This window comes from Salmo trutta, chromosome 1, assembly GCF_901001165.1.
Source record: "Salmo trutta chromosome 1, fSalTru1.1, whole genome shotgun sequence".
Taxonomy (NCBI): Eukaryota; Metazoa; Chordata; class Actinopteri; order Salmoniformes; family Salmonidae; genus Salmo; species Salmo trutta.
The window spans coordinates 62,437,211-62,453,594 of NC_042957.1; the positions used below are offsets into that span (position 1 = coordinate 62,437,211).

General features: G+C 40.8%; 1 gene segment (V, D, J or C); it reads left to right on the forward strand.

Moving 5' to 3' along the window:
- Nucleotides 1–6,257: 6,257 nt before the first annotated feature.
- On the forward strand, nucleotides 6,258–13,767 carry LOC115196614 (Ig mu chain C region membrane-bound form-like). The segment is given in 8 exon segments: nucleotides 6,258–6,265; nucleotides 8,031–8,134; nucleotides 9,486–9,785; nucleotides 9,985–10,269; nucleotides 10,400–10,717; nucleotides 11,056–11,382; nucleotides 12,204–12,358; nucleotides 12,689–13,767. Coding segments are annotated over 8 exon segments (1,509 nt in total).
- The last annotated feature ends 2,617 nt before the right edge of the window (nucleotides 13,768–16,384 follow it).

Here is a 16,384-nt window from a genome sequence, read left to right on the forward strand (position 1 = left end):
GGGAGGGGGGGATGTATGCACGAGTGCGGTCGGTGACGGCAGCCACCCTCCCTTCCCTCCCTTTAGTTTAGGGGATTTATTTTTGTTTTGGGGTGATTTTTGTTTATTTGTGTGAGGTGCATTCGGGGTCTGCACCTTTTGGGGGGGGGGGGGGGGGGGTACTGTCACGTCCTGACCAGTATAGGGGTTATTGTAGTTTGGTCAGGACGTGGCAGGGGGGTATTTGTTTTATGTGGTTCGGGCTGGTTGTGTTAGTAGTAGGGTGTTTGCTTTATTATTCCGGGTTTTGGGCACTGTTCTATGTTAATGTATTTCTATGTTCAGTCTAGTCATTTGTATTTCTATGTTTAGTTAATTGGGGGTTGGACTCTCAAATGGAGGCAGGTGTTTTCTCGTTGCCTCTGATTGAGGGTCCTATAAATAGGTTTGTGTTAGTAGTTTGTGGGAGATTGTGCTTGTTTAGCAGTGTGCCTGACAAGACTGTCCAGTTTTGTGTTTTGTATACATTTATTGTGTTTTCCTTCTTCACCAAATAAAAAGAAGATGAGTATATATTTTCCCGCTGCATCTTGGTCTCTACCCTACGACAACCGTGACATGCATAATGATGCTGACTAAATAACATCTATTAAAGGTTAAACCATTCATAATGATGTTGACTAAATAACAACTATTTATAAAGGTTAAACCATTCATACTAATGCTGACTAAATAACAATTTTGAGTGAGATGAAATGAAAACCTTATTATAAGAAAGGCTCATACATGTTTGTAACATTTATAAAGCATTGTACCTGCAGGATTTAGGTAAAATGTTCAAATTCTAAAGAATAAATAAATTATGTAATGTATACTACTTTACAAAACCGTTAACTGATGTTTAAAATATTTTTACATTTTAAAGAAATAATAGATATTTGTATGATCACCTATCTACAACCATCTGAATGTGTTGCTATCCTCATAGAGCAGGTGTGTGGTACTGGTGGGAGGTTTTTGTTATGGTGTGTATCACTGTGACTATATGGGGGTCACAGTGATATTACGCCGTACAAAAACCCCGTTGCTCCTGTATGGACACATCAACACTGAACAGGTGAAATAATCACACCCCAGGACAATGGTACCAATGTAAACCTAATGAAACCTCCCCATAAACATGATTTTGGTCAGAGCCATGTTATTGGGTTTTATACTGTGACATAAATCCATACATTTGCAAACAACTGTTACAAACTGACTATGCATACACCTTTTGTCACAGACAATAATCACAAACATTGAAGAGTAATCCACCAACTCACAGAGAATATAATACTGTAAGAATCTGTAGTAATGCTACATTCCATAGTTTTAGCCATTGTATCTTTTTTATAGTATATAAAGTATATCACTGTGATATGGGCTGGGGGACACAGTGAAATGAGGCTGTACAAAAACCTCGGAGAAAAAACCTGCATTATATCTGCATGAGGATTGGGACAATGGGGAGAAACTATACAGTATTCTTCAAATGACCATCTGATGTTGATATAACCCCATGTCATGACATTTACCTGAGCATGAGTTTTTAAAAGGTATTCAAAACTGAATTCACAACATCTGTCCTTATGGAATCAGGTGTATGATAGTATTACGATATTGCATTTATTTGAATGTTTATTGGATTCAGTATCATGACTTTAAAGCGACCTATTTAGGTGCAGGGTTTTTGTACAGGCAGTGAATGGAGACACAGCACTGTGGTGCTTTGACTACTGGGGTAAAGGGACACAAGTCACCATCTCAACAGGTAAGCAAACTTAATGTATTATATCCATCAAATGTTTAATTTCCCATTCTATTTTGTGTGTAGAAAGAACATATGTCTTTTGCATTTTTCAGATGCAAAATGTCCTTAAGTAGACCTGTTCCACTAAAGAAATGGTTTACCTCAATTTGCTTATTTCCTTGAAAGTCAAATAGTTCCTCATTTTCTAGGTTCTGCTGTTGTAGAATAACGCAAAAGTTTGTTTCCTCAAGTCTTATAAATAGAAACACATTCATTCCTCAGAAAAAAATAACAGAAAATGATCCATATTGTGGAAACATATTGTTGACGAAGTGCGACTATGTTAGAATGCAGCATCTATTCCTATTTTTTTTACAAACCAATTTGCTTTGGTTTAGTGATGGAGTTATCAAGATTAGTAGAAACCAATTGCTGTAAAGAGGGTCGTTTTTGTATTGATTGGCATACGTCCTTGTCACGCTGTGTATAGCTACTTTGACTATTGGGGGAAAGGGACACTGGTCACAGTCTCATCAGGTAAGCCGTTGTTTTTGTGTGTTTTTTTAATGCAATCAAATTGTTGTAGTTTGTAGATAAATCATTGTTTTATGAAGAAAAGTAAACATTATTACTTGGATAATGTGTTGGTGTAGCACACCTAGAAAAAGCAGTATATTGTTTGTTCATCTCTCCACATAAGTCTTTCACTTAATTAGATGATTATGTAGGCTTTGCTTTAGGTCAAAAATTACCATGTGAAAATGAAAATGTAGGCTATTCATATGGGAGTCTAACACATAAACCAATTATAGGGTATAATAATAAGACTCAATTTTAGCCTATATTGAATTGAGTGTTAATTTGCATCACTTTAATCCAAATAAATAATTACTTTAAAATGTTTTATTAGAGGAAGCAGAAAATGTCCCATTTCTTCCATGGCCTGAATACTCGTCAGACATGTCACCCAATGAACATGTTTTGGATGTTCTGGATCGACGTGTACGACTGCGTGTTCCAGTTCCAGCCTCCTCCTAATTCATTTATTTAATTTGACTGATTTACTTATATGAAATGTATCTCAGTAAAATCTTTGAAATTGTTGCATTGTTGTGTTAGTATTTTTGTTCAGTAGATGAGACTGATAGCAGACTTTCGCTGTTAGCAAAAAGAGTAATGGGCCAAGTATATACTGTAATATACTGTAAACAACGAGCAGAACAGAACCATTCAAAATGCAGGTCATTGCATCCTATTACAGATCATTTTTTTATTATGATAAATTATTGTTCTACTCAACATGTCACTGTGAAACTAGTGACTTATTCACTGTACTTCTCATTTAATGCTAAATCTTTGACTTCTATGCAAATACATTTCCCTCTCTGTATATAAAAAGGAGTCTGTCTCTCTTTCACTCAGTTGGTGTAAATAAGTATTGTTCCCATCATTTCAGCTTCCTCACAAACCTTGTTCTCTGCATCTCTGCTGCTGCTACTGGCAGCTGCCTCCTGTGAGTTCCTTCAAGGGATTAGGAGTTTGAAAACAAAACATAATATTCTATGTTTTGAATATATTTTACAATAACATAATCAAACTGTATATTTTTGATTTGCCTCCAGAGGTGTGTGCAGCATTGTTGACCCAGAACTCACCCAGCCAATCTCAATGGTTGTAAAACCTGGAGAGTCTTTGAGCATCACCTGTAAGGTCTCTGGGTATTCTATCAGTGATGACAGCTATACCACAGACTGGATTAGACATCCTGTAGATAAAGCTATGGAATGATTCGTGACTCCGATAGAAACTGCAAGGATTCTTTAAAAAGCAGGTTCAGCATCTCCAAAGATGCTTCCAACAACATAGTCATTGTAGAAGAGCAGAGAATTCTAACTGAAGACACAGCAGTGTATGACTGTGTCAGATATAATGACACACAGTGGTGTGACGCAAAGCATGACCTGTACAAAAACAACAAAGATGTCTGTCTCATGAAACCATCGTTCCCTAAGGATGACCCAGGTCATATTGTCGCAGTCAAAATGGACACATCCTGGGAATTTGAGATAAACTGTCTGAAAAGATTTATACATAATTAATATAATTAATAAATGTTTCTGCAATCATTTTTTAAGCATGAATATTAGACATGTACATGTACATTCACAGTTGTTTAATGTTCATAATAAGTTTAATAGCATATTTTTAAGTTAAAAGATAAAAATGTTCTTTGTTATTTTAGTGATAGAAATGATGAGCATCCAAATGCACCAAAGGGGCTGGAGCACCTGGTATTAAACAGAAAGGTTAAACCATTCACAATGATGCTGACTAAATAACAACTATTAAAGGTTAAATCATTCATAATGATGCTGACTAAATAACAACTATTAAAGGTTAAATCATTCATAATGATGCTGACTAAATAACAACTATTAAAGGTTAAACCATGCATAATGATGCTGACTAAATAACATCTATTAAAGGTTAAACCATTCATAATGATGCTAACTAAATAACATCTATTAAAGGTTAAACAATTCACAATGATGCTGACGGAATTAAAACTATTAAAGGTTAAATCATTCATAATGATGGTGACTAAATAACAACTATTAAAGGTTAAACCATGCTGTCACGTCCTGACCAGTATAGGGGTTATTTGTTATTGTAGTTTGGTCAGGACGTGGCAGGGGGGTATTTGTTTTATGTGGTTCGGGCTGGTTGTGTTAGTAGTAGGGTGTTTGATTTATTATTCCGGGTTTTGGGCACTGTTCTATGTTAATGTATTTCGATGTTCAGTCTAGTCATATGTATTTCTATGTTTAGTTAATTGGGGGTTGGACTCTCAATTGGAGGCAGGTGTTTTCTCGTTGCCTCTGATTGAGGGTCCTATAAATAGGTATGTGTTTGTGTTAGTAGTTTGTGGGAGATTGTGCTTGTTTAGCTGTGTGCCTGACAAGACTGTCCAGTTCATTTGTGGTTTGTGGTTTGTGGTTTGTGGTTTGTATACGTTTATTGTGTTATCCTTCTTCACCAAATAAAAAGATGAGTGTACATTTTCCCGCTGTGTCTTGCTCTCAACCCTACGACAACCGTGACAGAATCTCCCACCAACCAAGCAGCAAGGACCAAGCAGCGGGGTAAGGAGCAACGCAGGAACTATATGGACTATCAGGGGAATTGGACATGGGAGGAGATTCTGGACGGGGCTGGACTATGGCACCAGGCTGGGGACTATGTTCTCCCACCGGAGGAGCTAGAAGCAGCCAAGGCTGAGCGGCCCCGGTATGAAGCTATATACGTGCCGATAAAGCATGAGAGGCACCCCCAATCATTTTTTGGGGGGGGCACACGGGTCGTTTGGCTAGGCCAGGCAGTAGACCTAAGCCAGCTCCCCGTGCTTATTATGGGAAGCAGGTGGAGAAGAGAGCGCCGGAGTATGCGGAAGTGTGCACGATTTCGCCCATGCGCACGCACAGTCCGGTGCGAGTGATCCCAGCCTCTCGCAAGTGCCGTGCTAGAGTGGGCATCCAGCCTGGAAGGAGGATGCCTGCGCAGCGCATCTGGCCACCGGTGCGCCTCCTAGGCCCAGGCTACCCTACGCCTGCTCTACGCACGGCAACCATCAGGCCCCTGCACAGCCCAGTTCGCCCTGTGCCAGCACTCCGCTTGTGCAGGGCTACTAGTTCCATCCAGCCAGGACGGGTTGTGCAGGAGGTGCGATCGAGACCGCCAGTGCGCCTCCACGGCCCGGTATATCCTATACCAGCACCACGCACCAGGCCTCCAGTGCGTCAGCCCAGTCCAATTCAGCCTGTTCCCGCTCCTCGCACTAGCCTTAAAGTGCGTGTCTCCAGTCTGGTATCTCCACTACCAGCCCCACGCATTAGGCTTCTAGTGTGTCAGCCCAGTCCCAGTCCAGAGTGTCCGGCAACAGTACCTCGTCCAGAGTGTCCGGCAACAGTACCTCGTCCAGAGTGTCCGGCAACAGTACCTCGTCCAGAGTGTCCGGCAACAGTACCTCGTCCAGAGTGTCCGGCAACAGTACCTCGTCCAGAGTGTCCGGCAACAGTACCTCGTCCAGAGTGTCCGGCAACAGTACCTCATCCAGAGTGTCCGGCAACAGTGTGGCACCGAGTGAGACGGCCTACAGTCCGGAAACGAGTGAGACGTCCTACAGTCCAGAGCTCATAGAGTACAGTACAGGGTCTACAGTGACCCCAATGGTGGAACAAGCTCCCTCACGACGCCAGGACAGCGGAGTCAATCACCACCTTCCGGAGACACCTGAAACCCCACCTCTTTAAGGAATACCTGGGATAGGATAAAGTAATCCTTCTAACCCCCCCCCCCCCCCAAAAGATTTAGATGCACTATTGTAAAGTGGTTGTTCCACTGGATATCATAAGGTGAATCCACCAATTTGTAAGTCACTCTGGATGAGAGCGTCTGCTAAATGACTTAAATGTAAATGTAATGTGTCATGTCGAGGTATTTGGGAGGAGTGGACTGGTCAGGGGGTGGTCTTAGGCCCGAGCCTAAGCCACCTCCACTGTAGGAGGTTTTGGGGAGGGGGGGATGTATGCACGAGTGCGGTCGGTGACGGCAGCCACCCTCCCTTCCCTCCCTTTAGTTTAGGGGATTTATTTTTGTTTTGGGGTGATTTTTGTTTATTTGTGTGAGGTGCATTCGGGGTCTGCACCTTTTGGGGGGGGGGGGGGGGGGGGTACTGTCACGTCCTGACCAGTATAGGGGTTATTGTAGTTTGGTCAGGACGTGGCAGGGGGGTATTTGTTTTATGTGGTTCGGGCTGGTTGTGTTAGTAGTAGGGTGTTTGCTTTATTATTCCGGGTTTTGGGCACTGTTCTATGTTAATGTATTTCTATGTTCAGTCTAGTCATTTGTATTTCTATGTTTAGTTAATTGGGGGTTGGACTCTCAAATGGAGGCAGGTGTTTTCTCGTTGCCTCTGATTGAGGGTCCTATAAATAGGTTTGTGTTAGTAGTTTGTGGGAGATTGTGCTTGTTTAGCAGTGTGCCTGACAAGACTGTCCAGTTTTGTGTTTTGTATACATTTATTGTGTTTTCCTTCTTCACCAAATAAAAAGAAGATGAGTATATATTTTCCCGCTGCATCTTGGTCTCTACCCTACGACAACCGTGACATGCATAATGATGCTGACTAAATAACATCTATTAAAGGTTAAACCATTCATAATGATGTTGACTAAATAACAACTATTTATAAAGGTTAAACCATTCATACTAATGCTGACTAAATAACAATTTTGAGTGAGATGAAATGAAAACCTTATTATAAGAAAGGCTCATACATGTTTGTAACATTTATAAAGCATTGTACCTGCAGGATTTAGGTAAAATGTTCAAATTCTAAAGAATAAATAAATTATGTAATGTATACTACTTTACAAAACCGTTAACTGATGTTTAAAATATTTTTACATTTTAAAGAAATAATAGATATTTGTATGATCACCTATCTACAACCATCTGAATGTGTTGCTATCCTCATAGAGCAGGTGTGTGGTACTGGTGGGAGGTTTTTGTTATGGTGTGTATCACTGTGACTATATGGGGGTCACAGTGATATTACGCCGTACAAAAACCCCGTTGCTCCTGTATGGACACATCAACACTGAACAGGTGAAATAATCACACCCCAGGACAATGGTACCAATGTAAACCTAATGAAACCTCCCCATAAACATGATTTTGGTCAGAGCCATGTTATTGGGTTTTATACTGTGACATAAATCCATACATTTGCAAACAACTGTTACAAACTGACTATGCATACACCTTTTGTCACAGACAATAATCACAAACATTGAAGAGTAATCCACCAACTCACAGAGAATATAATACTGTAAGAATCTGTAGTAATGCTACATTCCATAGTTTTAGCCATTGTATCTTTTTTATAGTATATAAAGTATATCACTGTGATATGGGCTGGGGGACACAGTGAAATGAGGCTGTACAAAAACCTCGGAGAAAAAACCTGCATTATATCTGCATGAGGATTGGGACAATGGGGAGAAACTATACAGTATTCTTCAAATGACCATCTGATGTTGATATAACCCCATGTCATGACATTTACCTGAGCATGAGTTTTTAAAAGGTATTCAAAACTGAATTCACAACATCTGTCCTTATGGAATCAGGTGTATGATAGTATTACGATATTGCATTTATTTGAATGTTTATTGGATTCAGTATCATGACTTTAAAGCGACCTATTTAGGTGCAGGGTTTTTGTACAGGCAGTGAATGGAGACACAGCACTGTGGTGCTTTGACTACTGGGGTAAAGGGACACAAGTCACCATCTCAACAGGTAAGCAAACTTAATGTATTATATCCATCAAATGTTTAATTTCCCATTCTATTTTGTGTGTAGAAAGAACATATGTCTTTTGCATTTTTCAGATGCAAAATGTCCTTAAGTAGACCTGTTCCACTAAAGAAATGGTTTACCTCAATTTGCTTATTTCCTTGAAAGTCAAATAGTTCCTCATTTTCTAGGTTCTGCTGTTGTAGAATAACGCAAAAGTTTGTTTCCTCAAGTCTTATAAATAGAAACACATTCATTCCTCAGAAAAAAATAACAGAAAATGATCCATATTGTGGAAACATATTGTTGACGAAGTGCGACTATGTTAGAATGCAGCATCTATTCCTATTTTTTTTACAAACCAATTTGCTTTGGTTTAGTGATGGAGTTATCAAGATTAGTAGAAACCAATTGCTGTAAAGAGGGTCGTTTTTGTATTGATTGGCATACGTCCTTGTCACGCTGTGTATAGCTACTTTGACTATTGGGGGAAAGGGACACTGGTCACAGTCTCATCAGGTAAGCCGTTGTTTTTGTGTGTTTTTTTAATGCAATCAAATTGTTGTAGTTTGTAGATAAATCATTGTTTTATGAAGAAAAGTAAACATTATTACTTGGATAATGTGTTGGTGTAGCACACCTAGAAAAAGCAGTATATTGTTTGTTCATCTCTCCACATAAGTCTTTCACTTAATTAGATGATTATGTAGGCTTTGCTTTAGGTCAAAAATTACCATGTGAAAATGAAAATGTAGGCTATTCATATGGGAGTCTAACACATAAACCAATTATAGGGTATAATAATAAGACTCAATTTTAGCCTATATTGAATTGAGTGTTAATTTGCATCACTTTAATCCAAATAAATAATTACATTAAAATGTTTTATTAGAGGAACATTGTTTTATTTTACAGTTCTGTTTCCACTGGTAAATCTGTCTGCAATTGAATGTGTTAATGTGTATTTAATTGTGCCATCCTGTATTTTACCTTTTCTAAAATGTTTATTCTACTGAGCCAGTTACTTTATGTTTATATTCTTATCTTTTACTATTTCTTATTGTTGTTGCATTGTTGAGAAGGAACCTGCAAGTAAGTTTTTTAAATGATGTATTTGTATCCTATCCTGAACATAGAACTAATAAAACTAGAAATGTAGTGGTAGTTACACATCAAAGAAAACAAGACAAGCAACTACATGGAATTAAATGGTGCCTTATAGTGCCAGATTAAATGAACAAGTAGGTCTCAGGTTATAACTGGGTAATGACCATTTTACCATGGTAATTCCTAGTAGTTACCTGGTAATTTCTGTACATTCAAATAAAGTGTTACCTTTCTTTCTTTCTTGCAGCAACCACAGCCCCCTCTTCCCTATTCCCTCTTATGAACTGTGGAACCCCTTCTAACGACATCTACAGCCTCGGTTGTGTCGCTAAAGGCTTTTCGCCTTCCTCACACACCTTCAAATGGACAGACGACAGCGGGAAAGCGCTGACGGACTTCGTCCAATACCCAGCAGTCCAGAGCGGGGGAACCTACACAGGAGTCAGTCAGCTCCGCGTGGCTAAGAATGTCTGGGAAATCTCAAAGTCTTTCAATTGTTCTGTGGATCATGCTGGAGTTGTAAAGACAGCAGTCATCAATAGACCAAGTAAGATGTGGTCATTATATTGTATTTTTCTATGAAGTTGGTTCTATTTTTCTAAAGACTGCATTTGAATGTTTGTGATGTAAACTATTTATGTTTAGAAAACCTGATTATAAAATGATACCTGGTGTTTACCCTGGACGTCTTTGAAAATATTAATTTCAATAAGCGATTAAACTAACATTTTCCTCCCGCTACTCAGTCTCAAACCCTCCAACAGTGTCTTTGCTGTCGGCACCCATTGGCACCACCCAGTACTTGATGTGTATAATTGAAGATTTCATCCCCAACAAAGTCACTGTCACCTGGAAGAAGAATGACAAGGAGGTGGAGGGCCCGACCCCTACTGTTGGCCTACAGCTGTCAGGCCTCTACTCAGGCAGCAGTCTGCTGAAGGTCACCAACACTGACTGGAACAACAAGGTCAAGTACAGCTGTTTGGTGCAGCACCAGAGAGAAACCATCAACAAGACGATCTCCAAAACAGGTCTGTACATAGGAGTAGACTGTACTACAATTGATGTCATGCTCACACACAAGATCTATATTATTTTGTGTAGTTCCTCATCAGTAACATTAACATGTCCTGCTTTCCCGCTGCTTCTCTCCCCTTTCAGAACCACTGACGGTGACTCTGAACCCACCGAGTGTGAAAAAGGTGTTCATAGTCAACCAAGCAGTGCTGGACTGTGTCATCAGTGGTACAGACCAAGACACAGTGTCTGGTACCACTATCACCTGGCATGTCAACGGACGGAAACAGACGGATCACATCGATCTGAAACCTATTGAATCAAAGGGCAACCTGAACAGCAGGGTCAGTACTCTGACCATAGACCAGACAGAGTGGACCAAGGTGAACAAAGTCCAGTGTTCTGCCATGAAGAGAGGTGAAGACACACCGGTCATTCAGGAACTCAGCTTCACCAAAGGAAGTAGGTCACTGAGACATCTCAATGTGATTGTGATAAATGGTCACATACTCCAGGTTCTAGAGGGGGAGGCACAGGATGTGCAGACTTTTGCTCCAGCCCAGCGCTAACACACCTGAGTCAGCAAATCAACTAATCATTAACTAATCATCTCCTTTGCTTAGTTGAATCAGGTGTGTTAGGGCTGGACTAGAACAGAAACCTGCACACCCCTGTGTTGCTCCAGAACCAGGGTTAAGGACCACTAGGTTCATTTTAAACTGATATTCACATACTGGTGTTCACATGTACCTACATGTACATGAGTGTAACGTTTCTCCTTAAAATCAATCCTCTTGCAGGTGAAGCCCCTTCAGTGTCCGTCCACCTTCTCCCGGAGGAAGACACCAGGGAGGAGGGGGATGTGACTCTGGTGTGCCTGGTGGTCTGCCCGTCTCTCTGTGATGTCTACATCATGTGGCAGGTGAACAGCAGCCAGCGCCAGGATTACCAGGAGGGAGTCACCAGCCCTCCTCAGAAAACCCAGAAAGGCAACTATTCCGTCACCAGCGTCTTCACCACCACCAAGAAGGAGTGGGAGACAAACGTGCTTTTCACATGCGCCGTCAAGCACGCCGGCTCGGACAACAACACCGCACTTAAGGAGAGGAGTGTGTCCAAGTCCTTGGGTAACTCATGTGAAGACAAGTGATATAAATCTGTGTGTTTTGTGTCGTTGTGTCTCCTTATTGACTCCTCTGTGGGTCAGAATAGCCAATTACCAGGTTTGTGCTCTGCTGTCCTCAAATATGTAATTTATTGTTGTCCTTGTTGAGTTAAAGTTAACATGTTAGTGTTGTCATTGTTTTGTTGACTGTAAACATATTGTCTAATGTGATATTGTCCAGTCTACTGTTTTGTAAAATGTCAGTCCTAATGCACAGTCTTGTGTTGCCAGTGTTGTCCTTTGTTCAATGTGTCTTCCTAATGTGGAGGCTGGCTAATAAACAATACCGCATATGAGATCACATGGTTTGGTGTTCGTATATCAATTACTTCAAGTCTTAGAAAAATATACTGGTCTATTGTATATATAAAAACAGAATGAAGAAAATTGTTTTGTCATGAAAAGACAACAGTACTGAATAGCCTACATAGCAGTACTATGCTTACAGTAAGATGGTCATGGATGTACTACTTAGTGTATTGGTGTAGTTTTAAATAATGTCAGTGGGTGTGCATGAGTCTGCACAGATCAGTGTTATGTGTTCTCTGTGGGTTGATGTGTGTGTCTGTGTGTGCACATATCATTTGAACTCAAGTAGCTGTATTTGATAAAATATGATAAAGACTAATACAATACAGGCTGACAATGCACAGACAAACATGAACACACAGACACAAATGAACACACATAAACACACACACACAAACACACACACAAATACACACACATACATGCAGACGCAAGTGTATGTCCCTTTCTCACCACCTGTCTCCCTGTTCTCAGCGAACATCCTACTGACTGAGCCTGAGGCGGGCTTCGCTCTGAGCTGCACAGACAACGATGAGGATGAGTTCAGCAGCCTGTGGTCCACCACCTCCTCCTTCATCATCCTCTTTCTTCTCTCTCTCACCTACAGCACAGTACTCAGCCTGGTCAAGGTACTGACACCACTTATTTCATGTGACTGTATACTTCTGATGAAGGCCATTGGCAGCTGAAACGTCACGATTTTAAATAAAACAAATTATGTATCAAGTGTTTAATTGAACACGAGCATTTCACTACACCCCCATTAACATCTGCTAAATATGTGTGTGACCAATAACATTTGATTTGATTTGATTGTGAGCGAGAGTTGTTCCTTTCCCTTCCAAATATGATTATATACACGGAGGAGAGGTGAGAAACTCTTTGTGGGCCAAAGGTAACATACTTTGTTCCACTTTGCTGTTTATTGTAATAACCTGCATCTGTCTGCCTCCTTTCAGATGAAGCAGTGAAGAACACATGATGGACTGCAGAGATAGATGTGTCTAGATTAGAAAGATAATGGTCTGTGATGGTTATAGCATAGTGTTCTTCAGTAATAATGTTATGTATATATCCAATACATTATTGATTATGATTGATTAGTATTGTTGTTCTCAATATTATTCAAGCATTGTGGTGATATGTTATTTTTAATTCATTGATTTATATTGTACAGTATCTTAAAATATAAGTGTATACTGTGATGTCTGTGTGTCCTTTTTCACTTTAAGTTGTTGTCTTTTTACTGAGACATCCACTGGATGCTAACACTGGGCCAACGACACATCCTATATACAAATACATTACTGATTGGAGTGTTTCTGCTTGGCAGAGTTATCTATGGAGCCAATTTACAGTTGTAGTTCCTCCCAGGACAGATTAAAACAATGTTAGGATATCTGTAATACACAACTAAGACTTCAACATTCTGTTATCAGTTGATCTGAGGTGGTTTCTTGGTTCTCTAACTTGTCTAATAATAGTATAATGCAAAAGCAGCTTCCTCTCTCTCTATCCCCTTGATACCACACCTGTGGCACTGAGACTGTCCAGCAACTGCCAGGGCCACAAATACACTTCCTTGAAAAATGTACAACAGCAATGTACGCACGCTTGCACACAGAAATATACTGTATATATAGTGAGCTACAAAAGTATTGGGACAGAGACACAATTTTGGTGGATTTGGCTCTGGACTCCAGCATTTTAGATTTTAAATGATTCAATGACAATGAGGTTAAAATGCACACTATCAACTTTAATACAAGGGAATTTTCATCTATATCTGGTGACCCATTTAGAAATTACAGCACTTTCTGTACATTGTCCCCCAATTTTACAAATCTGCTTATTATACAGTACAGTATATTAAAGTAGTCAAATCTGCTTATTATAGTTTAGTATTTGGTCCCAAATTCCGAGCACACAATAATTACATTAAGCTTGTGACTCTACAAATTTGTTCAATGCATTTGCTGTTTGTTTTGGTTGTGTTTCAGATAGTTTTTGTGCCCAATAAAATAAATGGTAAATAATGTACTGTGTCATTTTGGAGTCACTTTTATTGAAAATAAGAACAGAATACATTTATAAACACGTCTACATTAATGTGGATGCTATCATGATTACGGACAGTCCTGAATGAATCGTGAAAAATTATGAATGAAAGTTGCAGACACACAAATACCGTACCCCCCAAATAATTAGAACCCCCCTGTTATTGTAATGGTGAGAGGTTAGCATGTCGTTGCATGTCTTGGGGATATTTGGGCTACTACACACACAATGTATTTTTCCACAATTACCAATAGGTTGGAACTTCTATGTCATAAAAGTCATGAATTCAATTCAAACATCGGACTGTCAGATGGTGAAGCATGATTCATCACTCCAGAGAACACGTTTCCACTACTCCAGAGTCCAATGGCGGTGAGCTTTACAAGCCTATGGTTATCTTAGGCTTGTGTGTGGCTGCTCGGCCATGGAAACCCATTTCTTGAAGATCCTGATTAACAGTTTTTGTGCTAACATTGCTTCCAGAGGCAGTTTGGAACTCAGTAGTGAGTGTTGCAACCGAGGACAGGTCCTTTTTTCACACGCTCTGCGCTTTTGCACTCGGCTGCCCGTTCTGTGAGCTTGTGTGGCCTACCACTTCGGGGCTGAGCCATTGTTACAAGATGTTTCCACTTCACAATAACAGCACTTACAGTTGACCGGGGCAGCTCTAGCTGGGCAGAAATGTTACTCTCCAGAAAGGTGGCATCCTATGACGGTGCACAGTGAAAGTCACTGAGATCTTCACTAAGGCCATTCTGCTGCCAATGTTTGTCTATGGAGATTGCATAGACAAAGTTGACATCAAGGCAATTTTTTTTTCACCTTTCTTTAACCAGGTAGGCAAGTTGAGAACAAGTTCTCATTTACAATTGCGACCTGGCCAAGATAAAGCAAAGCAGTGTGACACAGACAACAACACAGAGTTACACATGGAGTAAACAAACAAGCCAATAACACAATAAACAAGTCAATGATACAGTAGAAAAAAGAAAGTCTATATACAGTGTGCAAAAGGCATGAGGAGGTAGGCAATAAATAGGCCATAGGAGCAAATAATTACAATTTAGCAGATTAACACTGGAGTGATAAATGAGCATATGTAGATGTGCATGTAGAGATACTGGTGTGCAAAAATAGCAGAAAAGTAAATAAAATAAAAACAGTAAGGGGATGAGGTAGGTAGATAGGGTGGGCAATGTACAGATGGGCTATGTACAGCTGCAGCGATCGGTTAGCTGCTCAGATAGCTGATGTTTAAAGTTGGTGAGGGAAATCAAAGTCTCCAACTTCAGCGATTTTTGCAATTCGTTCCAGTCACTGGCAGCAGAGAACTGGAATGAAAGGCGGCCAAATGAGGTGTTGGCTTTGGGGATGATCAGTGAGATATACCTGCTGGAACGTGTGCTACGGGTGAGTGTTGTTATCGTGACCAGTGAACTGAGATAAGGTGGAGCTTTACCAAGCATAGTCTTATAGATGACCTGGAGCCAGTGGGTCTGGCGACGAATATGTAGCGAGGGCCAGCCGACTAGAGCATACAGGTTGCAGTGGTGGGTGGTATAAGGTGATTTGGTAACAAAACAGATGGCACTGTGATAGACTGCATCCAGTTTGCTGAGTAAAGTATTGGAAGCTATTTTGTAGATGACATCGCCGAAGTTGAGGATCGCTAGGATAGTCAGTTTTACTAGGGTGAGTTTGGCGGCGTGAGTGAAGGAGGCTTTGTTGCGAAATAGAAAGCCGATTCTAGATTTGATTTTGGATTGGAGATGTTTAATATGAGTCTGGAAGGAGAGTTTACAGTCTAGCCAGACACCTAGGTATTTGTAGTGGTCCGCATATTCTAGGTCGGAACCATCCAGGGTGGTGATGCTAGACGGGCGGCCGGGTGCGGGCAGCGAACGGTTGAAAAGCATGCATTTGGTTTTACTAGTGTTTAAGAGCAGTTGGAGGCCACGGAAGGAGTGTTATATGGCATTGAAGCTCGTTTGGAGGTTAGTTAGCACAGTGTCCAAGGAAGGGCCAGAAGTATACAGAATGATGTCGTCTGCGTAGAGGTGGATCAGGGAATCGCCCGCAGCAAGAGCGACATCATTGATATATACAGAGAAAAGAGTCGGCCCGAGAATTGAACCCTGTGGTACCCCCATAGAGACTGCCAGAGGTCCGGACAACATGCCCTCCGATTTGACACACTGAACTCTGTCTGAGAAGTAGTTGGTGAACCAGGTGAGGCAGTCGTTAGAAAAACCAAGGCTATTGAGTCTGCCGATAAGAATACGGTGATTGACAGAGTCGAAAGCCTTGGCCAGGTCGATGAAGACGGCTGCACAGTACTGTCTTTTATCGATGGTGGTTATGATATCATTTAGTACCTTGAGCGTGGCTGAGGTGCATCCGTGACCGGCTCAGAAACCGGATTGCACAGCGGAGAAGGTACGGTGGGATTCGAAATGGTCAGTGATCTGTTTATTAACTTGGCTTTCGAAGACTTTGGATAGGCAGGGCAGGATGGAAATAGGTCTGTAACAGTTTGGGTCTAGGGTGTCACCCCCTTTGAAGAGGGGGATGACCGCGGCAGCTTTCCAATCTTTAGG